This window comes from Natrix helvetica, assembly GCF_964273705.1.
Source record: "Natrix helvetica genome assembly, chromosome: 5".
Taxonomy (NCBI): domain Eukaryota; kingdom Metazoa; phylum Chordata; class Lepidosauria; order Squamata; family Natricidae; genus Natrix; species Natrix helvetica.
The window spans coordinates 330,329-353,188 of record NC_138551.1 but is presented as its reverse complement, the minus strand read 5'-3'; the positions used below and the strand labels follow the sequence as shown (position 1 = coordinate 353,188).

The 22,860-nt window shown below is 55.6% G+C and overlaps 1 protein-coding gene across 1 annotated transcript; it reads right to left on the bottom strand.

The window, feature by feature from the left end:
• Positions 1–18,370: 18,370 nt before the first annotated feature.
• Positions 18,371–22,131, bottom strand: XXYLT1 (xyloside xylosyltransferase 1). The gene is given in 5 exon segments (XM_081955742.1): positions 18,371–19,281; positions 20,371–20,503; positions 21,024–21,171; positions 21,683–21,910; positions 21,913–22,131. Coding segments are annotated over 5 exon segments (1,089 nt in total). The 5' UTR covers positions 22,096–22,131; the 3' UTR covers positions 18,371–18,884.
• Between the last annotated feature and the right edge of the window lie 729 nt (positions 22,132–22,860).

The following is a 22,860-nucleotide window of genomic DNA, read 5'->3' as shown; positions in this document are numbered from 1 at the left end:
TGAAAGGGGTGAAACTGGTGCTGCTGTGCACAGAGTTGTTGTATGCTACTTCAGCATGTGGTCATTCACTCCTGCACTGAAAACCTCCCCTCCCAAATACCATATCACCCCCCCCTCCCCGTTTCAATGGCAGCCAAAGCAAGCAGCAAAGCAGAGGCTGACAGGCTCCCTTGTTGGGAGGACGGAGCAGCCAGGCATGAGGGAGGGGCAGGAGTTTGTGCCAGGCAAGGGGGAGGCTTCCTCCCCCCCCTGCAGAAGTCAAGGTTGCCATTGAGCCCGGCCGGCTGCTTAAAGGGGCTGCCAAGAGGAAGGTTGAAGAGGCAGGCAAAGCCCCCTCCCCATAATGTCCCTGCAGGGCCCTGAAATGCTTGGGGGATACTTGCCATTGTCCACTCTTTCTCCCCTCCCATGCTCCCCCCTTAATGGGAGCCCCCCCACATTTTCTGGCTCTGCACCCTATGCCAAATCTCTCCAGGTGGGCTGCATTTGCACCCCAACTCATTACAATGAAATTAATAATCACTTGAACTTTTATTTGGTTTCTATTTAATTCATTAAACGTTTATGCAAATGCAGCTGCTCTCTCTCTCTCTCACCAACCTCCGTTAGGCACGCTGTGTGAACGCAGCCTCAGTGTACAAAGTGGAACCCTGCCAGAGGCGGCCAAGAAAGCCGGGCACTCCTGACAGCTGAAGCCGGCGCTTGACCCGCCCGGGCTGAGGGAGCTGGGGGCAAACGAGGGCAGGAGGCAGAAGGGGCTCCTGGGAGAGATGTGGACAGGCTGAATCAACTCAAGGTTTCTTCTGACTTAGATCAGAAGCGGAGGCTGATCAGATTTGTCAGAAGGGCAAGGGAGGGAGGGCAGCTGGGTAGACGTAGAATTCAAACATAATGAAGCTAGAGACCTGGATTAAAATGTATTTAAAATGAAAATAAAATTGAAAAGACAAATCCAAGGCTCTTCTCCAAGGAAGCAGAAATCCTATATAGACATTCCCTACAGAACAGCAGACACACCGCCCAGCCTCAAAATAGGGTGAGAAATGCTTGGAGTAATAGTTAATTGTAACCTGAATATGAAGTGGAAATTTGGTGCAGCTGCAATAGAAGCTGGTTCAATGTCTGTGGAGATTCATTCAGGCCACAGTTGCCCAAAGAGGCAACTGGACTTTCTTGGGGGTTTCCCCACCAGCCTTTGAGAGCATTTACCCTCCCATCCAAGAGGCTTTCTCAGTTCAGAATGGATGAAACTTCTTGGATGAGAAGCAAAATGTCTTCCTCTCAAGGAGAGAACAAAGTCCAGTTGCCTTTTGAAAAAGCCCCTTTGAGGGCTGCCCAGCAGAGGTTCCTTTTGCCAGCCTGCCCTGCTTTGCTCCGTGCTCAGCCGGAGTCCTGCTTGCAGGCTCTCCCCTTGAAACGGCTGAGAGAAACTGGGAGAAGTTCCCAGAAAGGCCCCCAAGGACCATGATCAAGGGATCATGGAAAGCAGAAGTCTGAGAAGGTTTGGCCTCCAAAGGTGGCCGTGAACGATGACTGCAGAGGCTGCTCTCCCCGGCCAAGCACGAGGAATGATGGATCCCAGAGAGTTGGGCCTTGCATGAAGACGTCACCCCACCAGCTCCCCATAGAGGCCAGGTGCCCCCCTCCCCCTTCTGCCTCCTCTTCCTGGAAGCAGCTTTGGCTGTTCCGGTCAGCACAATTGGGGTGCCAGGGGGCGGCTCCAGAAGGCATGGGTGTGTGTGTGTGTCTGCAATCCGCTGTGCAAAACTGATTAATCTGTTCCACCCGGTGGGTGAGCTCGGTGCCTGTTCTTAAGCCACGGCTGCTTCCTTGCGCCCCAGTCCTGCTTCCCACAGCGCACGGCCCACACGACAGACCTTTGTCCACCTGATGGTTGTGGGGCAGAGGCAGGAAGCCTTCTGCTGGGCTGACCATCCCCCCGGCTGCTCAGCCACGGGCACCTTGCCTGATCCAGGCAGATGGAGCTCCAGCAGAGACCCACCTTAACCAAGGAAGGAATCGGAGCAGCGGCCAGGGAACCTTGGCTCGGCACAACGGGAAGAGTCTGGATTTCTGGGAAGAGCTTCGTGGTGTCCTTCATAGTAGGACAACGGGGACCTGCCCAGCAGAATGAAGGGAGCTTCTTCCAAGCCTCTCCTGCTCCAGGGACTCCCCTCGGGGGCTCCTTCTTCCTTCCCAGCTGCTCAGATGCCCTTTAGGCACCTAAGGCCTGCAAGATCTCCAGGAGGGAGGAAAGGCTGGTGGGGACAGACTTTTTCTTTTGGGGTGAATGGGGAAACCAAACTCTCCCAAGGCTGCCCTGCCTTGGGTCTGAAGAGCAGCCACTGGGTGCCCCCTGACCCCTGCCTGCCTCCCAGCAGAGGACTGGCGCCTTCTTGCCTCTCAGGCATCATCTGCCCACGGAGGGGGGGGGAGGCAAAAAGGGAGGGGCAAAGCCTAGTTTAAGGAAGAGAGCAATGGGTTTCGCAAAACATGGGAAGCCACCTCACAAAAATCTAACCCAGGCTAACAGTAAGGAAGGATAAACATATGTTTATCATACGAATGTGACCATTAAGACACTGGAGGGTTTCAAGAAGAGACTGGAGTGGACAGTCACTCCCCTGAAATAATATAAGGTCTCCTGCTTGAGCAGGGGGTTGGACTAGAAGGCCTCCAAGGTCTCTTCCAACCCTGTTATTCTACGTTCTCCAGAGGACCCGTTGCACGAACCCAGTATTAGCTGTAGTTCAATCAAACTGTGTTTTTTGGCGGTCCCTCAGATTTGACTGCTTTGTCCATCCCTGTCATTCCCCTGAGCTACAGGAAGGACGAGGGTGTAGAAGGGAAGAACTGGATGTGAAATATTTTGGACAAAACAGGAAGGAGAAAGGAAGAGTTGGCTGGGAGATTCAGTCTGCTTTCACGGAGCTTGGCTTTGCGCAGTCCCAAGGGCCCTAGGAGATTAGAAAGGGGCCCAGGCCAGAAGAGGCTCCTCCGAAGCCTCCCTCAGAGGACACCAAGCCTGGGGTGGGACGCAGGGCCTCCCCAGGACAGCCTCTGGCAGGCCTGTGGGACACTCTCCATCCCCTTCCCGGCCCTGGGACTTTCCATATTGGGCAAAGCAAAGGCAAAACAGTGACTTCTCTTAAATGGACACAGATTTCCTGCCTTTCCTGAACTCTCCAAAGCGCCAATTGGGGGAAGTCCTGTCTGGCCTTAGAGAGCAGCTGAGCTTCTCCAGATGCAGCCGGGCTCGCTTGTCTTCCTCTCCTCCCACAAGGACGGCCCTCCCTGGTCAGCCCAGAGGAGCAGCTGCCCCTCCCCTGCGGTGGGCTTGCCGGCCCTTCTGAAGAGGCTCTTGTGGCCCAGCTGGAGAGGCCGCCCGCCTCACCTGCCGGAGGGAACCTGGCCGGGACTCCAGTCGGGATCAGGAAAGCTTTTCTAGGGGTGCCGCTGCTGCCCCCTCGGCCAGGGGGTCCTGGGGGCAGCAGCCCTCCCTCTTTGCTCTGGTCAGGTGGGCCTGCTGGGAGGTTTCCTCCTGAAATGCAATTTGGAGAGGCTGAAGGATCCTTTCATGGCTGTGCGAAGGGAAGGTGCGCAGAGGGGGAGTCCCTTTCCTCACAAGCCTCTCCTCCTCCAGCTAGAGGATCAGGCGGGGAGGGGGCTGTGGGGGGGGGGAGAGGCTCTTTGCCTCTTCTTTCTTCCCTGCCAAGGCTGCAATTTTCCTGCCATGAACTTCCACCCACAATGGTTCTGCTGGCAGCCCTTCCTGCCCCGCCCCCCAGCAGATATTTCACAGTCACCTTTGCAGGAAACAGCTGCTTTCTAAACTCCCCCCACGTCCCCCCCCTCTGCAATCCCAAAGGAGCCACCCTCTTTCCAAGGGAGACGCTCCCTTCCCCTCTAGCCTCTTTCCTGGGTCTCTCCTGCCAGCTGCACTGCCTGGAGGGCACATCTGCAGAAGCCCAGAGTTCCTTCGGCTGGGCACATTGGCCAGGGCTTCATTCCACCTCTCAGGGCGAAGGCCCTGGTTGTCCAGTGGGGAGGGAGCCAGGAGGCGGTGCCCTCTCAGCCATGAAAGCCGCCCCTCCTTCAACCTAGGGTCACCTCGCAGGGTTTTTGTTGTTGTGGGGAAAAGGGGGGGAGGAAGGAGCCCAGGGTGTGTTTGCCATCCCCGGGAGCATCTCGGGAGGCACCTGTGGGCCAGTCCAGGGCCCCGGGAGGCGCTTCGGTTGGGGGACCGGCCCTTCAGCTGAGCCACCCTGAAGAAGGGCAGAGCCCGCCAGCTGCAGCCTGCTTGGCATTAGCGCTGAGGCTCCCACATCTTTGGACTGCTGGTTTCATGGACATTTTATCACAGTGTCCTGTGCAGCTTCCTGTTGTGCAATCCCCAGGCTCTGATTTGGCAGTTGCAGCTATTTATCTCTGGACTGGAAAAGTTAAGCTGGGCTCCTTGCGAGGAAGAGGAGGCCTCCAATGAAGGCAGCCATAAGCTGAGGAGAACCAGAGCGCCCCCCCCACAGGAGAGCCTGTTCTGGGGCCCCTGGAGGGCCAGACCCCCCCTCCCCAGAGCTGTCTGGAGGGAGGGGGCGCCTCCAAGCCCCGGACTGCCTTCCCCTTTGGCGGGGGGGGGCGGGGGGAAACACAAGCAAGAGCAGAGCAGCGCCCTGCGGGGGAGGGGGGGGCTCTTGCCCGTCAGCCTCCAGAAACGGACCCCCCCTTCCCCGTTTCCCCCTCCCCCGCCCCCCACCAGGCTCCCCGGGAAGAGCCACGGAGCCCCGCAGAGGCGCTTTGCTGCGAGGAAGCCTCTCTGTCCTGGGGCGGCCACTGCCCCCCCCTGCGCCCCCCCCCCCGGTCTCGGGGCAAGCGGCGTCCTCTGCCTGCAGCCCTCCCGGGCGGAGTTGCTGCCATCTTCCGGAGGGAAAAGGCTTCCTCTGCGGGAAGACGCAGCCGGGCTCCGTCGGGCAAGCCAAGCGCAGCCGGAGGGCCAGGCTCGGCCAAGGCCACGGAGGCCCCCGCCAGGCGCTTGGAGGGTGGGACGGAGACGGGCGACTTTCCCCGCAGAGCTTTCCGCCGCTTCCCTTCCGGCCCCTCCGACGCCTTCTCCCCCCCCCGCCCCCCCCCCCGGAGGGCTTGACCGCTTTTTCTTTTAATACAAGTTTTATTTTATTTACTTTTTTTTTCATTTTTCCAACATAGATACTTTATGGACAGAGTGCTTACCAGGTCTCCTCTCATACATCACACATAATCATAGTTTCATTGTGTTCTAATCTTCCCACTTTTATCAATATTCATCTCTTTTACATAATCCTTTGTTTTTTTCACCAATTCTTTAATCTTACACTTCATTGCTAAATAACTTTTTGGGGGGCCTTCAACTAATTACTGTTAATTCATCTTAAATTAATCATTTATCACAATATCTTTGCTGTTCCCACTTCAACAACATTATTCTCATTACATAATTCTTATCATTTCTTATGCAATTTTACATATAGTTAACATCACTGTATGCCCTGTATTTCTATTTCTTCTTCCCAAAAAATATCTCACAAATTTCCCTTCCCCAATCATTAACATTTAAAATTCCCCACATTAGATTACATTCAAAATTAACAATATTATTGTTTACTTTCACATTCCCATCTAATGATCTATCTTATGATATATATTTACTAATCTTTACCCTATTATTATGCCTCTCTTCTGTTGACCTTTTCCTGATTATACATCATCTCTTTTAAGGATCCTGTTGATTTTTTTAATCTGCCTTTTATCCCGTTCTCTTGAAGGCTTATTTCACTTTTTTCCATTTTTGTATGTGTTGCGCTTTCTCTCCTGTTTCCCTTTATCTTTTTTAGTTGTGTTATTTGCTCCCCGCTCACCAAAACTTCCACTTCTCTCTGCAAAGTGTTTCCCTTTTTATCTTTTAATGGCTTCTTTTTTGGGGAGGGTTTCCCCACTTTCTTCTCTACTCTTTCTACCTTTCTCTGAATTTCCATAATATTGTCCAATTCATTCTTGTTTTTCACTTCTTCCTCTTCTATACTTTTAACTTCTTGTGTTTCATTTAAATTCCCCCCTTCAAATTATATTTCTGTTTTCTTTTCTGCGTGTATAAACAAACTTTCTATCTCTTTGTTGTGTATCAAGGATTCACACACTTTTTTAAACATCAAAAATATTTCTCCATATATCTGAAACTCCATTTTACAACAGTTTAAAAGGTTTTTACAACCTCCCCAATTATCTCTTCACAATTGACCCGAATTTCAAGTCTCTTTAGTTTGCTTGTTTTTCTTCTTTTCTTCAATTGTTCCTCTTCTCTTCAAAGGTTCCCCTGAGTCCAATAGTAATCCAATTCCAACTGTACACAAATCCAGTTTTAAATTAGCTTTCTTCAAAAAGCAGAGGAGAGAGAAAACACACACACACAGACATACACAAACACAAAACCCACAAAAGCACTCCTTAAATTTTCTCACAATGTCCAAATTGGCTTTGACTGGCTTTGACGGGCTCATCCTGAAAGGTGCTGGCCGGACTGAAAACGTTACTGGTGGGAAAAGCGCCAAAGAAGAGAAACCTAAAGAGCGCCACAGATGGTGGCAGGCGTTTGGCCAGAGCGAATGTGAGGTTGGGAAAAAGGAAAAAACACACGGGAGATGCAGCCGGTGGGAAGGAGGGAGGGGGGAACCGGCTCTCGGGGTCAGCAGCAGCACTGCCACTGGCCTGGCCGAGGGATGGGGGGGGAGTGGGAGAAAGGGGGGACGGCCTGAAGCGTTTCCTTCAGGGAGGGGCTTGGGAGAAGCCCAGGGAAATCTGGGTGGGGTGGAGGGGTTATGGGGAAGGCCGAGAGCTCCCTGGTCATCAGCCACCCGGGAAAAGGAAGCCGTTCAGTTGGGCGAGGCTAGCCCCAGCCCCTTCCTGGGGGACCCCTGCCTTCTGGCCCCAATCAGTGGGATCGCTGAGCAAAGCCAGGCTGGGGAGCTGGGCCCTGGTTAGGGCTACAAGAAGAACAGGACTCGTGCCTGGCCTCCTCCTCCTCCTTTCTGCCCCCTCCCCAATCTGTGCAGGGCTTCCCTCCCTCCCTCCCTCTGGTTGCTGCTGATTAGTGCATTGACATTCAATTTAGGCTTGACAGGAGGGACGCCAAAGAAGAGCCTCCCAACTCTGAAGGAAGTTTATTAAGCAATTGTGCCCAGAGGTATTTGCAGCGCCTCCTTTAAGGGGCTGCTTTCATTGGGCAGGATTTACAGCCCTGCAACCTCTCTGCCCCCCCCCCCCCCACATGCTTAGTAGAGGCATCAGCTGCGGAAGGTTGGAGACTATGGAGGATTACTTAGCTGGCACCTGGCACCTGCTGCAATGAAAGGGAAATTATGTTCTAGCTGGGCAAAAGCAATCAACAAATGTCTTCTCCAAATTGTGGGTGGGCAAGGGACCCTCTGGCCACAGCTAGCACAACTCCCACCTCCCTTCCTTGCTGGGGAGAGAAGCTGGGATGGCAGAGAGCAAAGAGGCCAGCAGCCTCACCCGAGAGTTTCCTTAGCAACTCACCAGGCGGGAATGGCCCAAAGGAGGAGTGGGCAAAGCCTCGGGCAGACCCCGCCCCACTCCCAGAGAGGAGGTAAAGTGCAATCAGACTTATGTGATTTCAGTTTTTGTGATAATGTGGAGTGGATCTCTTGATCTTCCCTTTGCAGCCTCTCTCCTTCCCTACTCCTCAGTCCTGAGCCTTGTGGCATCTGGGATCCCCCAAAGGGATCAGCCTCGGAGTCTCCAGGTGCAACACCCCCACCCCCACCATAGAGGGAGGGTCCTTCCACTGGCCGGCTCTTCATCCAGGAGGTCTGCTGAGAGACATCCGCAGGGAGGGTCCATGGAAAGGGATGAATCTGGCAGAGCAGGAAGGAAGGAAACAGACAGCCACCCTGCTGTGAAGAGGGGGCCAAGAGGAGCAAGAAGAAAATAAGAATAGAATAGAAATAGAATAGAATAGAATTCTTTTTTATATATATAAATATTTTTATATATTTTTTTAAAAAACAAAACAAAACAGAGCAACACATACAAAACAGCGCGCACACACACACACAGAAAAAAAAAAAACTTTCCACAATTTCATCAAGCATGTAGTTTGGTTACAAGCTTTTGTGCATCAGTTTTTAAAGTTGAGAATAAAATCACTGGTTATCCATTAAACATATAAATACTTCGCTGTCATTGAGCATTACAGTATGTGTTCAAATTACCATTAATATTATTTCATTTCTAACAATCCTTATTTTCTTGAATCCATAATTTTCTATTAAGTAACAATAAATCTTTATAGAATTATAATATCATCTATCTCTAAAAAAGAAAAAGAGAAATTAAGAAGAGAAAAAAAAGATTCCCATTAATTCATATTGTACATTGTATATTTTTACAATATTTTACAATCTCACTTATGCATTATGTTCATTGTTGTCCTTTATGTATCATATGAGAATAAGTACTCTATTTCATAACAAGAAACTTTCATAGCAGTTGTTAGATCAGGGCAATGAGAGGACAGACTCCAGACATGAAGGCAACAGCAGCTCATTATTAGCAGTCAAGTGTGTACAATCCAGCAACTGTGAGGTCTGACAGCTCCCCTTTTATAGGGAGCTGTCACGCCTCTCAACCAATCAGATTAACCCAGGCTTCCCGCCTAAATGGAGGACTGGAGTGGAAACCTCTGTAACTATTTACAATATCTAACAACAGTAACTATAACTTTCTAATAATACATGGGTAAACAGTTTCATTTCCAGGTTTTTTTGTCTAACCATTGGTAAAACAAATCCCATACTTTATAAAATTGCTCGTCTTCTAGTTCTCTAATTTCAAGTGTAAGTTTACTCATTTCAGCACATTCCATTATTTTCCGAATAGTTTCCTCCTGTGTTGGTATTTTCTCATTTTTCCAATTTTTGTCAAATACAATTCTAGCAGCTGTTAAAACATTTACAATCAAATATTTCAAGTCCTTGTATGTTTCTGATATTATTCCCAATAAAAAGAGTTCTGGTTTTAAGTCTACGTATGTGTTTATGTATCATTTTCTCCAGCCACGTGTGGATTTTAGTCCAATATCTTTTAGATAGAATAGAATTCTTTATTGCCAAGTGTGATTTGGACACACAAGAAATTTGTCTTTGGTGCAGAAGCTCTCAGTCTACATAAAGAAAAAATAAAATATATTCGTCAAGAATCATAAGATACAGCAGTGATGCGTAGTCATAGGATACTAGTAAGCAATCAAATCGTACTAGGAAACAATAAAAATAATATAAGTTGTCAAGATACAAGCAAATGGATATAGCCATAAGGGGGAAGAGATATGTACTAGTAAGAATGAGAAGAATAATTACTTAATTATAATTAAGGTAATATAGTCTTAGTAGATAACTTAATGTTGTGGGGATTATTTGTTTAGCAGAGTGATGGAATTCGGGAGAAAACTCTTGTGTCTAGTTGTCTTAGTGTGCAGTGCCCTATAGCATCGTTTTGAGGGTAGAAGTTGAAACAATTTACCTGTATTTTTCAGAGTATAAGACGCACCTTTTTTCCTCAAAAAAGAGGATGAAAATCTGGGTGCATCTTATACATCGAATACAGCATTTTTTTGCCTCCCGAAGAAGCCCCACCCCTTCACCAAAACGGCCGTGCATCCTCCCACATACATCCCTGCGGCCAATTCGCTCACACAGGGAGGGACTTCTCCTGGTGCCGTCCACTAGGCAATGCCAACGGGCGACACCAAGGAGTAGGGCCTTCTCTGTGATGGGCCCAACCCTCTGGAATGACCTCCCCCCCGACATTAGAACCACTTCTGACCTCCGCTCCTTCCGGCAAAAATTGAAGACTCACCTGTTCGGATTAGCAGGCCTGGCATAATTACAACTGTCCCTCCTGGCAAATGTATTATTATCTGGTTATCTTAGGGTTTTTTTAATCTGTTGTGTCTGTTTTAGGGATTTTAAAAAATTATATTTATTTAGCTTTGTACAGTTCTTTTAATTGCATTTTAACCTCCTCCAAACTGTACATATTTAATTTTTTATTGTATTTTGTGATATTCTCTATGGACTGTACACCGCCCCGAGTCCCTTCTGGGAGAGGGGGCGGTCTAGAAGCACCAAATATAAATAAATAAATAAAATAAATAAAATAAATAAATAGCCTTTAGGAGGCTCTCAGAGAGCTCCTGGGGGCTGGGGAGGGCAGAAATGAGCAAAAAATGGGCCAGTTTTTGCCCACCCAACACCCAGCAGCACTCTATACGCCTCCATAAGGCTATGCATGTGCTTCTTTTGACAAAAAACGGGCCCGTTTTCACGAAAAATTGACTGTTTTTTGCTCTTTTTTTGACCCACCCACCCCCCAGAAGCACTCTGCAAGCCCCCCCAAGGCTATTCATGCCTTTTATTTGAAACAAAACGGGCCCATTTTCATGAAAAACAGGCCATTTTGGGGAGGTTTGCAGTGTGCAAAAACTTTTTTTCCTTTTGGAAAGCTCTTTAGTTAGAGTGATTGATGAGAATCACATTGATCAAGTGCTGTGCCAGCAGAAACAAAGTCTTAAGGTTTGTCAGTGATTTCCTTCTCCAGCACATGGATAAATGCACCTGGAAACACCCACCTATCTACCTACCATATTTCTCTCTCTCTCTATCCCTCTACCTACCTACCTACCTACTTACTTACTTGCTCTCTCTCTACCTACTGTATTTCTCTCCCTCTCTCTCTATCCCTCTATCTCCCTACCTACCACACACTCTCTCTCCCTACCTACCTACTGTATTTCTCTCTCTCTCTATCCCTCTATCTACCTACCTACCTACTCTCCCTCCCTCCCTACTGTATTTCTCTGTCTCTCTCTATCCCTCTACCTATCTACCTACCTACCTACCTACTCTCTCTCCCTACCTACCTACTGTATTTCTCTCTCTCTCTCCATCTACCTACCTACTTTTTTTTAAATTTGCCTCTTCAAAACCTTGGTGCGTCTTATACTCCGAAAAATACGGTATGTCCAGGATGTGAGGGGTGAAGGAGGAAGAAACCCTCTTTTGAACCCTCTTCCGTCTGGGTAGGGGTCTGTAGCAAGCTGTGACTGAAGCTATTTGGTTATGGGGGCCTCCTAAATTTCTTGGACTCTTTGTTTGCTTAAGTGGTCCAATGTTGCCTAGGATTGAAGACTGACTCCCCCCCCCTCCCCCAGGTTGGCTTAAGCTCGGAGGAAGAAACCCAGGAAGGGCTGTTGGAAGTCATCCGCCGAGGAGGGAGAAGGACGCTTTGAGACTTGCAAGGCAGTCCATGCAGCCTCACCATAAAGAAGAACCAGCTCATCTAATTCTGTTAGCTGGGACGGACGGGACGGACGGCATCACGTTCTTTTCCCAGTTTGCGTCACAGCCATCGTGCAAGGTAGGCCAGTCTGAGAGAAAACCAACAGGCCTTGGAGCCAGGTGGGGCTCTGCACTTAGAGCTTGGCCATCTTGCCCAACGCTGCACTGCAGGAGTGTGCATGTCACACCCAAGCACGCACAGAGTTTCTGGGCAGAGCCAGTTAGTCAAACCAGGCTTCCCTGTCGGTGTGGCTTTGCCAGCTGGCTCTGCCCAGGTGAGGGGGAGGGAGCCTCAGCAGCACAGACCAACCGTGCAAACAAACGTGGCAACCCATCATCCTGGGCAGATTGGCTGACCGGTCTGCTGTGCCTCCCCAGTTCCCCCTTTCAGGCCCACCGATTGGGCTGTCCTGATGCGGGGGGGGGGGGCTCCTGGGCAGGGCCATTTGGGCCCCTGGGGAGGGATGGTTGTGCTTCAGCCATAATGACGGGGTTCCCTCGCCCACTGACTCTTTGGGGAATCTTCTCCCCAAACATCTGGAATGCCGAAGCCTGGAAGAAGCCGCCTCCACAACCTTCAGGGGCAGCAAAAGCTCCCTTTGTGCCCGTCCCAGGAGTGGCCGAGAGGTGCAGGGGCAGCAGCTCACCAGGGAGGGCGGGCGGGCGGGCGGGCGAGCGAGCAAGGGAAGAAGCGGTTAACTCAGCGGTCCCTTATCAGGGGAAACATGCCCTCCTCCTCCTCCTCCTCCTCCTCCTCCTCTCTGGCAGCTGCCCTCCACTCAGAGAGGCTTCCTTCCCGCACAGGCCAACATTTGGTGATCTGCAGAGAGAAAAAAGCCACTTCCAAATCTCAGAGCAAGTCCAACGCTTGGTTTAAAATAGCAGACGCTTCCGGGATGAGTCGGGATGAGTCCACGCCTGCCCTTGGCCTTTTGCGGCCGAAAGTCTTGATGCTGAGAAACCGAGTTTCATTCCATGGGCCAACTGCTAACTTTGCCCCAAGGAGGAGGCAGAAACGGGGAAGAGGGAGCTGGGAGAGGAGGAGCCCAGGCAGCTTCCACAGAGGTTGGGGTGGCAGAGTCTTTCTGAAGTGTGTGTGTGTGTGGGGGGGTTCACGAGAGCATGAGAGAGAGGACCGGGGGTGGGGGTGGGGGCGGGGGGGGCTCCCTGCTCAGCTAAATGTGTTCTGTGCTCAGAGGCCGAAGCGCTGCTGCTGTTGCTGATGCTGCTGCTGACATGTTTCCGTGCCAGGAAGAGGATCTGGGGCTGGGAGCGTCTTCACAGCTGAGCTGCAGAGGAAGCCCCCACCACCACAACGGAAGGAAGGCCCTTCCCACCCAGACAACCCCTCTCTCAACGCGGCTAACCTCTGAAGTGAAGGCCAGCCCTTCTCTGCCACATTTCACTTTGTTTTGGTTTTGCTCTCCCATTTGGAAGACAGCACAGTCAAGCACAGAAAGGGGGGGGGGGCTGGGGAACACCCGGGGTGGTGGGGGGGCAGTGAGTGACTCAGTCCATGTCCTGGGATGCTCAGTTGGGGAGCAGACCCCCAGCCCTCCCACAAAGTCCCGGCTCTGCCAGTCCACTGGGAGGAAGAAGCTCAGTGCCCCCGTTGTTCATCCCTGGGGGCTGCTTCCCCCCCCCCCCAAGGCCCTGGAATTGCTGACTGCAGAGCGGGGATACTGGTGGTGGGCCTGCTGGCCTTGGGAGTTGGCAAGAGTTTGGCACCATTTTGGGGGGGGTGGACAGGTAGGTTGGAGATGTCCATAACTCTCCACAGCCTACCCCCCACCCCCGTGCCTGACCTACATAGCACAACAGCCAAGAGGAGGCCAAGAAGTTAATCCTGGCATTTAAGATTAAGGCTGCCAGCTGGGCAGTCTTCCTTCTTGGTGCCACTTCCCAGGCTGCTTTCCTGCCCCTGCGGTTGGCTGTCCTGATGGGGCTCCAGGTTGGAGGCCATCGGTCCTGCTGGGAGGCTAAAGTACTGGCCGGCTCCCCCCTGCAGGGCCGGAGGAGGGCAGCCGGACGTTGATTCCTCTATAGGGCCTCCGCGCTCTCTTAGCATCCCCGGTTGCTCCAGGCAGCCTTTCCTGTTCCAGGCTCTCAGCGCCTTTGGGGGGGCGGGGGGGGGCGGGCAAGAGGGGAACCATTTGGCCCTCAGGCCTGGGCATGCCAGGGTGGCCGAGGCTTCTGTGGGTGGGTGGGTGATGCTTAGAGGTCCACCTTTGACCACCCAGCCCTTTGCAGTCAGGCCAACCAGGCAGGCTGGGAGCCGGTGGCCCTCGGGTTGCTGGTGCTGAGCGCAGGCTTGGGCTGGCCATGTGAGAAGTAGCTGGCAGGACAAGAGCCCAGGAGAGTGGTGGAGAAGGGCCCGCCTGTGCCAGTCCCTTTGGGGTAGAAGCAGCTCAGATGCAAGCACCTCCTCTAGCTTTATGGTTAAGGTTACAGTGGCAGAATCCTCTTGCAGGTCTGAACGTCCCCTCTGGGCCCCCACTTTCGCTCTCTGGAAAACGGGGAGAATCCCTTCTGGTCCTCTCCCTGCTCCTTCCCATTTCCTTCCTCAGAGTTGGGCCGAGCGGCTCTTCCTCCTGCCTGCCAAGGTCCTTCGCACAGACCCCGAGGGTCAGCCTCTCCTGGCTGGGTCTCAAAGCAGCATCCAATTTCCTTGCCCTGCTCTCAACCCGCAGAAGTTTCTCCTGGACTATGCCCAGGTCAGGGCCTGCCCCATTTCTCCCCCCTCCACCAGAAGTGGGTCTGCCCCTGTCCCATAGCCTGCCCAGAGTTGTGAGAGCCAAACCTTGGGTGGGGGGCAAGGAATAGCTGGGTTGGCAAGGGGGCTCAGCAAGGGAGCCCAGCCAGACTCGGCACAGGGGGGAGGGGCAGGGGGAACCTGGGCCGGAGCCAAAGGGCTGCCCGAGATGCAAAGTTGGCTCCCTGCTGCCCTTGGCTTGAGCTGAGGGAAGGGAAAGACTCGTTGACTCGGAGGACCATGGAACTCTCCTTGTTAAAGGCAGCCTCTTCCTCATGCAATCAAGGCAACCAGGTGCTGGCTTAAATCGGACACCCTGGCTTGCCTGGAAGAGCTGGAACATGCTCTCCCGGTCAGACCAGGGCTTGGGGGGGGGGGGCTAGTGGCAAACCAGCCAAAATGTGCCCCACCCAGCCACTAGGAAGGAGCACCGCCCTGGACTTGGCAGAAAGCAGAGCAGCAGCAGAGGCCGCCCATCCCAGGCAGAGGGCAAAGGTCAGGGCCATGAGGAATGGGTTTCCAAGCCCCCCTCCCACAATGGAGAGGAACCTGGAAGACCCTGTGGGGCAGCTCAGCAGTTCCAGGCCTCTTCGCTGGGTGCTGTCCCAGGGGGAGGGAGGTGTCCAGGTTCTACCGGCCCCCGGTTGCCCTGGCACAGCTTGGCACTAACCCGCCCATCTTCCGCCAATGCCAGCCAGCCTAGCAGGTTCATCCTCAGTGCAGGCGGCTTAAAGCGATCCTGTTAAGTGTAGAACCTAAACTGGACACCGTCTGTGCGCTGCTCACATGGTGCACTTAAGTAGGAGCTCAGGACCCTTGGGAAGTGTTACTTGGCACACCTTGCAGTGGCCTGGAGAATCGGGGCACATGGCCTATTTGTGTAGCGCCAACCCTGCAGGAGCTGCACCGGCTGCCAGCCGGCACCCCCACAAAACCCCTGGCGCTAGGGGCCACCAGCCAAGCTCTTTGGAGCCCAATCTGCGGTTCTTCCAAAGAGCCTCTCTGTGAATCAAAGGCGGCTGCAGGGCAGATGGGGGAGGGGGGGCTAGCTGTCTCCCCCCTGGAAGGGAAGCAGCCCCCCCCCTATGCTTCCAGGGATATGAGGCTCACTTTGAGCCCACACAGGGATGCGGATGGACCACAGTGCCCCTTGGTAAAGACACCCTGGACTTATTATTAACTGTCTTTCATTGTTTCTATTCCTGTTTAATTCAGTGTATCGTATTGACTCTAGTCCCCTGGGACTAGAGCATAAACCATCATTACTCAAGGAGGGAGCAAAATCCATCGTTCCTAGCCAGGGTGCATTGATGGTTGTTTTCAACTTTGCAGCCTGAGCTGAGCGAGGTGCCTGAGCCTCCGGGAGGAATCTCAGGCCTCTCTGTGCAACGGGAAAGGCCTTGAAGGGAGGAGGCAACAGGTCAGAGAAGAGGCAGCCAAGCCCATGGAAAGGATTAGGGGACACTGAGGAAGCCTCCCCCGTTTCCCCTAATTACTTCAGCTGTAAAAGCGAGGAGGGAGAGGAGTGTTTTCAGAATGGTGAGGTTTTGTTAATGTAACCTTACAGTCAAGATAGACTTGTACTTCTGGGCAAGGGCCTTTTGCCTGGCAAGGCTGACCTTCTGTTTTTACTCCAGCACCCTCAGCAGATTAGAAGCCGAAATTCACAGGTGTGCGATCATCCTGGATTCCTGAATGCACCTGCTGCTTGGGAAGAGTGCTCGAATCGCACCAACGCCTCCGAAACAGATCATAAAACGCTTCTCCCCTTTTGGGGGCCTCGCGGAGGAGCACAGAAATCTGAAGCCTGGAAAGTGACCAGTCACCAAAGCAGAGGCCCGGAAAGCTCTCCCACTGAGGTTGGGCAGCCAGAACAGGCACTCCCAGCGAGACCCTCTCCAGCCAGGGGGAGCCCAGCCCAGCAGCCCAGAAGGCGTTCTTTTAGCTAGTGGCTTGAATTTGGGAAAGACCAGGCCAGAGCGGGCAGCAGCATAAGCAACCGCCCACCTGAGCAGAACTGGCTGGTTGAGTTCTCCCTCGGAAGCTCTCCTGTGATGTGGCACCCACCCACCCGGTTTCCTGCCGCTTGTCAGAAGGAAGTGAAACAAGGCTGCCCCACCTTCTGCCCACGGCCAGGACCTGCAGTTTGTGCCCGCAACACCTCAGAACTGGCACATTGGGGGGGCTGGCGGGGGAATTGGCACCCCTGGTTTGATCAGCGCTGCGAACTCTTGGGAACAATTCTGTGGAGACCTGCTCCAGGTGCAGCCATTATCCCCCAGCTTCTGCCCAAGGGTGGCTGCGTGGGAAGGACCAGGGAGGCTGTGGGTTCAAGCTGTGGAGCTCCATCAGCTGCACAAAGCAACCCGGATGGATCAGGCCAAGGCCCGCCTGTCCCATGTGCTTTTCACAGTTGGCACCCAGGGCCTCTGCCCAGCCTGCAACCCCCTGGAGACCTTCCCCCCCCTCCATTGTTTCCCTGTCCCTGGTATTTGGGGCAAGTAACCCTGCTGAGCCATCCGAGGTAGAGGCCGTCAGCGCATCTTGTAATGAACTCCATGCGTCAGTGAGGAGTTTGGAATTTCTTGGGTCTGTGCCAAACTTTCCCTCAACTTCATCAGCTCAGAGAGCTTCTGCCGCAACTCAACATGTTCCCCAAAGGCTGCTGGCCTCTCCGACTCTCTGAGGACGACCTGGGGAGGACACCTGGTCGCATGTGGCTGGAGGGGGAGACGCCGACTGTGTGGCACCCAGCCGTGGTCCTCATCCCCCCCCCATTATTAGCCAAGGGGACTCTACTGCCAGACCTGCCAGGAGGGCCACAGCCAAATGACCCCCTCCCCCCAAGAAATGCCCACCCATCACTTGGCTCGGTCTCCGGCAAGGGCTCTCACTCTCAGCCCACCCATGCCGTGCACTACAACAGATGCTGCCAGGCTGAAACCTGCAAGGCCCGCCCTCTTTTCTGCCATCTGGGTTTCGGTGATGCCAGGCAGGTCCGCCTGTTCCTCTGCGTGACATCAAACACGCCCAGCCTCACCTCAGAGGGAGTTTTTCAGCAGGAGCCTGTGGCACAGCCAGAACTGCTGGATCCCGGGCAAAGCGGCAAACTTCAGTGGGACCCTTGGAGGTGGAGATGCAAACCAGGTGCACAAACTAGGCACGGGGCAGCTGAAGGCCGGAACACTGGGGCCCCCAATAAGGAGGGGAGGTTGAGCTCTGCCAGCCTTCAGCTGCCCCCTCCCCATTCTAGTGACCAGCAAATCAAATCCACCCCCACCCACTCCTCAAGCCCCCTTCAGTACAAGTCTAACTGAAACCACCCCACCCGCTTTTCTGGCCATAGTGAACTTAGATCCTGCGAAGCCACCGACCCACATAGGCTAACTGAACAAAGGGAAGCAATGGGTGGACGGGGTGTGTGTGTGTGTCCCCCTAACTCCAAGCTGCAGCTTCTTTATTCTGAACCTTGCCCCCTCCAATTTTCTTTTTATTAAAAGAGTTTTGTACAAACTAAGCTGCAGCTTCTAAACACCCGCCAGCGCTTTGTTTCCCAGAGCCGAGGCTGCCTCTTTGTTGTGCTGCCCAGACAACAGCATCTCTGGGAACGGCTTCATCCGAGTGGAGGAAGGGTCTCGGATGAAACCGTGAACAGAGGGGCAAAGTTGGCTGCCAGGCCCCCACTTTGCCAGCCAAGTGGCTTCTACCTTTTCTACCGGCATTCATCCACTCCCAGAGAAGCTGGGCCTTAAATGCCACACCGACACTTGTTACAAGAGGCCTCCACAAGGGGGCGCAAATGGCCAAAGCGTGTCATGACACACACCTGGAATTTGGCTGGAGGGTCCGGGGTTGCTACCTGACCTCTTGCATGCCCCCCTCCCTGTTGGCTGCAGGGCTCTGGGGGTTTGATCCCATGGATGCGCAAGAGCCCCTCTGTGGGCAACAGCAGGGCCACAAAGACCCTAGCTATGGGGAGCATGGCTGGGGGGCTTCCTGCTCCATCAGCAGAGCAAAATGGGCTGGGCAAGGGGTGCTCGGCTCCTCCAAGGGGCACCTTTGCTGACCCCTGGGAGAGCTCCTGCCAGCTCTTCCGGGGCCGGGGGGGGGGAGGGGAGGGGGAGGAGGGGCAGTGCATGAACAGCAGCTGGCCCGTGGCTGCTCCTCCTTCCGTGGCTCTCCTGGCTGCCTTGACTTGGACAAGCAAGTGGCTGCAGGCAGAGGGTGGCCGTGGTCCTCATAATTTTATTGTAAAAGGGGACAGGAAACCGTGGCATCCACTCCTTCCCTTCGCCTCCTGCTTGTGCGGGGAGAAGACTCGGTCAGTAGGCCACTGGATAACCAGAGGGTCCCCTCCACCCACCCAGGCCAGGAACCTGCAGGCAGCTCCAGCCAGGAGTTCCAGCCAGCACTGCCAGAGGGAGACTGAGAAGCAAATGGGATGGCACCTCGGGAAGCCCAGCGGCCTCTTCTCCAGGCCCAAGAAGCCCACGGACAGGACCCTCCACCGCACGGGGCCTTCTGCCCAACATCCCCCTCCGCCCCAGTCCAAGGGCCAGGTGCGGCTGCAGCTCCAGGCAATGGGTCCTTCCCAGGGAGGAGAGCACGCCCAACCCCTGGCAGACGGCTGGGGCTGCTGCTAGACTGTTTCTCAGAAGGCCCCAGAGGCCACCTCCAATCTCCTCCTCACCGCTGCCCCTCTGGTCCGACCTGCAGCGCCCCCCCCCCGGTCCCCCGAGCAGCCGCTATTCTGCCGGGATGGGGGTGTTGCAGTTCCCATGGTAGATGCGGACGTGGCCGTCGCAGTGGAAGTAGTGCTCAAAGACGTCGCTGTAGCCATGGTCACGCCACCAGGTGCAGAGCTGGCGGTTCCAAGTGCAGTCCAAGACGTAGAACAACTCAGGGTGCTCCATGCCCACCAGGGTGAAGAAGTCCTGGTCCCCCAGGTGGCCCTTGAAGTGGAACTTGCTGGCCAGCTGCTGCACCGCCGCCGGCTCCAGCAGAAGGTTGTAGCGCTCTGACTGGCGCATGGCCTCCAGGTCCAGCAGCAGCACGCCACTGTTGAAGCCGGGCAGCCCGTCCGGAGGTGGCTCCCCCACCTTGGTCCCGGGATGTTCCTGCCGATACTGCCAGAAGATGTGCCTGGGGGTGGGGGGAGGGGAGCAGGAGAGGTCAATCCTGCCTACAAACAAAACTCTGGGCGAAGGGAAGGGAAGCGGACACAGCAGGAAGCCTTCCTGCCTCCACAAAGGGGCCGTTTCCAAGGTTCAAGCTCTCATTGGATGCCCCAATCTGAGGAAGCCACCAGCCAGAGACAGTTCCCTTGCAAAACCATGTCCTTCCCATTTCCTCCCCCTCTTGCCCGCAGGCGTGTAGGGGGGCTTCATGCCACTATTTGCCAGGGGACAAAGAGACAGCCTTTGCCCGCAGATTGCGCGCTGCCCGCAGGGAGGGCAACCTGGACTGGAGCAGCTCCAAAAAGGAAAGAAAGCGGGGCAGCAGCAGCAGGCACAGGGAAGCCCTTGGTCCACTTGCAGCAACAGTTTCCTTGTGGGTTGAAGCAACGCTTCTCTGTGCCCCTCAGCAGCGATGGGCACAGAATGGAAGGCAGCCCCTGGCCCTTAAGGTAAATTGCCATGAGGACCAGGAGCTCATTTTCCAGGACATCAGGGCTCTTTCTCTGACTGACCCACTCCTCTATCCCAGTGGTGCCTTGGAGGAGGGGCGGGGGGGGGGGGCAGGTCATTTGAGGAATTATGGGGTGCACCAAGAGGCCTTTCGTGGGTAACGGGGCCAGTCAAGGCTTTCAGTCAAGGTCACCACAGGACCCTGCTCAAGTGACCAGGGAGGCAAGTGACCAAAAGCCTGTGGCTGCCCCAGGAGCCGGCCTTCCCCCTGGTAGCTGCCTGGCCTCAGTCTGCCACACATTTGCCCTTCCATCGCATGGCATCAGGGCCACCCAGTCTTGTCTGCAGGCTGCAAGGCAGCCTCCACTTGTTGGGCGGGATCCCCATGCCCTACCGGTGCCCCCCACCCACCCAGCCCAACCTGTGGCAGTCACACAGACCACTTGCCTGCCCCACGTAACACACCAGGGTCCTTCTGCCCTGTGGGTTTTGGCTGACATGCGGCAGCTCACGCAGTGCCAGGGCTGACCTGGTCAGCACCCTCCCCCCACCATCCTCAGGGGGCCCAGCAGCGAAGGGCACCATGCCAGGCGTGGCTACATACCGATAGACCGGCTGCATTTCTCGGGCGATGCCGATAACCGCTCCTTCTGGGAAGTTGTCAAATTCCTGAAACAGTTCCCGGATGTTGGCCCGGTACTCCACATCCAGGTCCACCTGTATGACCCGTGAAACCTCTGGAAGGGCAGAGAGGGCTGGTAAGACAGGGGCCTCTGCTGCCTTCAACGCTCCCAGTCGCTAAACAGGGGAGCCCTCCCCCACCCCCCCGAAGACCGGCATGCCAAGGACTCCCCTCTGCAAAATACATTTTGCAGGGAAAAAGGAATGCCCATTAAACATTCCAAGAGGGAAAGAGGCTGTTCAGATACTGGATGGAAAAAGCCCCCATCAGCCAAGAAGGCTTTCTTCCTTAGGTGCCTCCGTTCAGCTCCAGCGCCTTGGGATTCCTCCCCGCAGCGCCTCCCCCTTCTGCAGGTCCTTTTGGGGGGGGGGGGGCGGAATACAGCCACAGCTGGGATGCTACAAATATTTCTTCAAGTTTATCCTTCACAACTGCTTAATTCACAAAGCCCCCCCCCCCCCCCCCGGGCTCCTCCTGATTTGGAGCTCCTCCTGTGCTGGCTCCCCAAAGGAGGCTCTGAATAAAGAGGGGCAGGAATCAGAGGAGGGGCACCGATGCCCCCAGTGCCCACTCACCTCTGGGCATGATATGGTGCATGGCGACCGAGAGGAAGAAGAGCGAGTCCCCATAGTAGCTGCCAGCCCCGGCACTGAAGAGCTTCTGCAGAGCCTCCACCGTGGGCTGCAGCTTCTGGGCCAGCGTCTCCAGGTCGTGGAAGACCACCTGCCGGGCAGAGGGACTGTCAGGGCAAAAGGGGGGGGGGGCAAGAACAGGCAACCCCTCCCCCACTGCCTACAGGCTTCTTCCGGTGCTGTCCAGGCACCGCTCAGTTAAGCCGCAAGCACCAACAGACAGGAGGGGAGACCTGCGGGGGGAGGGGGAGGGAGGAAAAGGAAGCCCACGGGAGGTGACTTGCAGAGGGGAGGGGGGTGAAGGGGCCCTGCCAACCTTCCGCCCTACTCGCGGGGCGGCGGGGTTCCTCCGGTCCGCCCAGGGACCCGTGCCCAGCTGGGGCTGGAGTTCCCTCCCTCCCCAAAAGCGAACCCTCCGCCTGGCTCAGTGGCTAGACGGGCCCCAGCGGAGCCCTCCCGGGCGGCCGCAGGACCCATCCGAAAGGCCGGGACTGAGGCCGAGAGCGGAGGCGGCTTCCCGAAGGCTGCCGAAGCCGGGAAGAGCTGCCTCTGTGCCGGTTCCCGGGGGGCCCCGCCTGGCCGACGGAGGGGAGGGGGCGCACCTTGTACTTGAAGGCGGCGGGGCGCAGCGCCTGCTGAAGCAGCTGCCGGGCGGCGCCTCTGCTGGGCCCGTCGCAGAGCAGGTGCAGCGCCAGCGCCTCCCGCGGGCCCAGCTTGCCGAAGCGCACCAGGGAGCGCAGCGCCGCCGCCGCCTTCCCCCGCAGGGCCTCGTTGCGCTCCGCCTTGGCCAGCACCGCCACCACGTGCAGCTCCTCCTCCGCCTCCTCCGCCTCGCCTTGGCCTTGCTCTCCGGCGCAGGGGCGGCGGCGGCGGCCGAGGGGGAAGGGGGCGGCGGCGGCGGGGCGCGCTGCGAGGGGCCGGAGCCCGCGTAGTAGAGCGCGCAGGCCAGAGCCAGAGCCGCCGCCGCCGCCAGAGCGCAGGGCTGGGCGCGCAGCACCCCCAGACGACGCGCCATGGCCGCCTCGCCAGCGCCGCCCCCGCGGAGGAGGAGGGCCCGGCCCGAGGGGAGGGGGCGGCGGGCGGGGCGGAATCAGCTGCCTGGGCCGGGAGCCGCTCCGGAGGCCGCCGAGGGACCGAGCTGCCTGCGGTGGATGCTGAGGCTTCAAGCGGGGAGTCCCGCGCTTCCCCGCCCACCTCCAGCCTCTCCCGGGCCTTCGCGAGAGGCTGCCTTGGCCTCGTGCTTCCTCTCCAAGGGCCCCCTGGGCACCGGATGGCGATGGGAGGCCCTCTCGCTCCCGGTGGGGGGACGGAGGGCGCCCGGGGACTCTCCGAGCCCAGCACCGGGAACTGCTTCGGGAAGGGGAGGCAGCAAGGAAACACGGGGAGGGGCTGCAAGTAGAAAATGCCAGCCTCCAAAGGAACCCGGGCAATGCCAGGCCCAGGAGGCTCCTGTGGGGCACAGGGCAGCTCTGGGCAGTCCCCGTGGGTGCAAAGGCCTGGGCTGCGCCCCCCACTTCGCCCAGGAGACGATTGGGAGACCTTGCCTTTTCCGGGCTCCTTGTGCCCCCAAACCTTCACCAGGCACGTTCACTCTGCAAGGATCAGCGGGGAAAGTTGGTCCTGAAGGCCAAGGGCCCACCTGGAGGGAGGAGCTGCTGGCGGGAGGCCTCCGTGGCAGAGCCCCCTTCCATCCCAGAAGAGGCTGACCCTGGCTCCCTCTTGCCCCGGAGGGGAGGGCCAGGAACCCAGGCGGTGAAAGCCCAAGGAAGGAGCCTTTGGA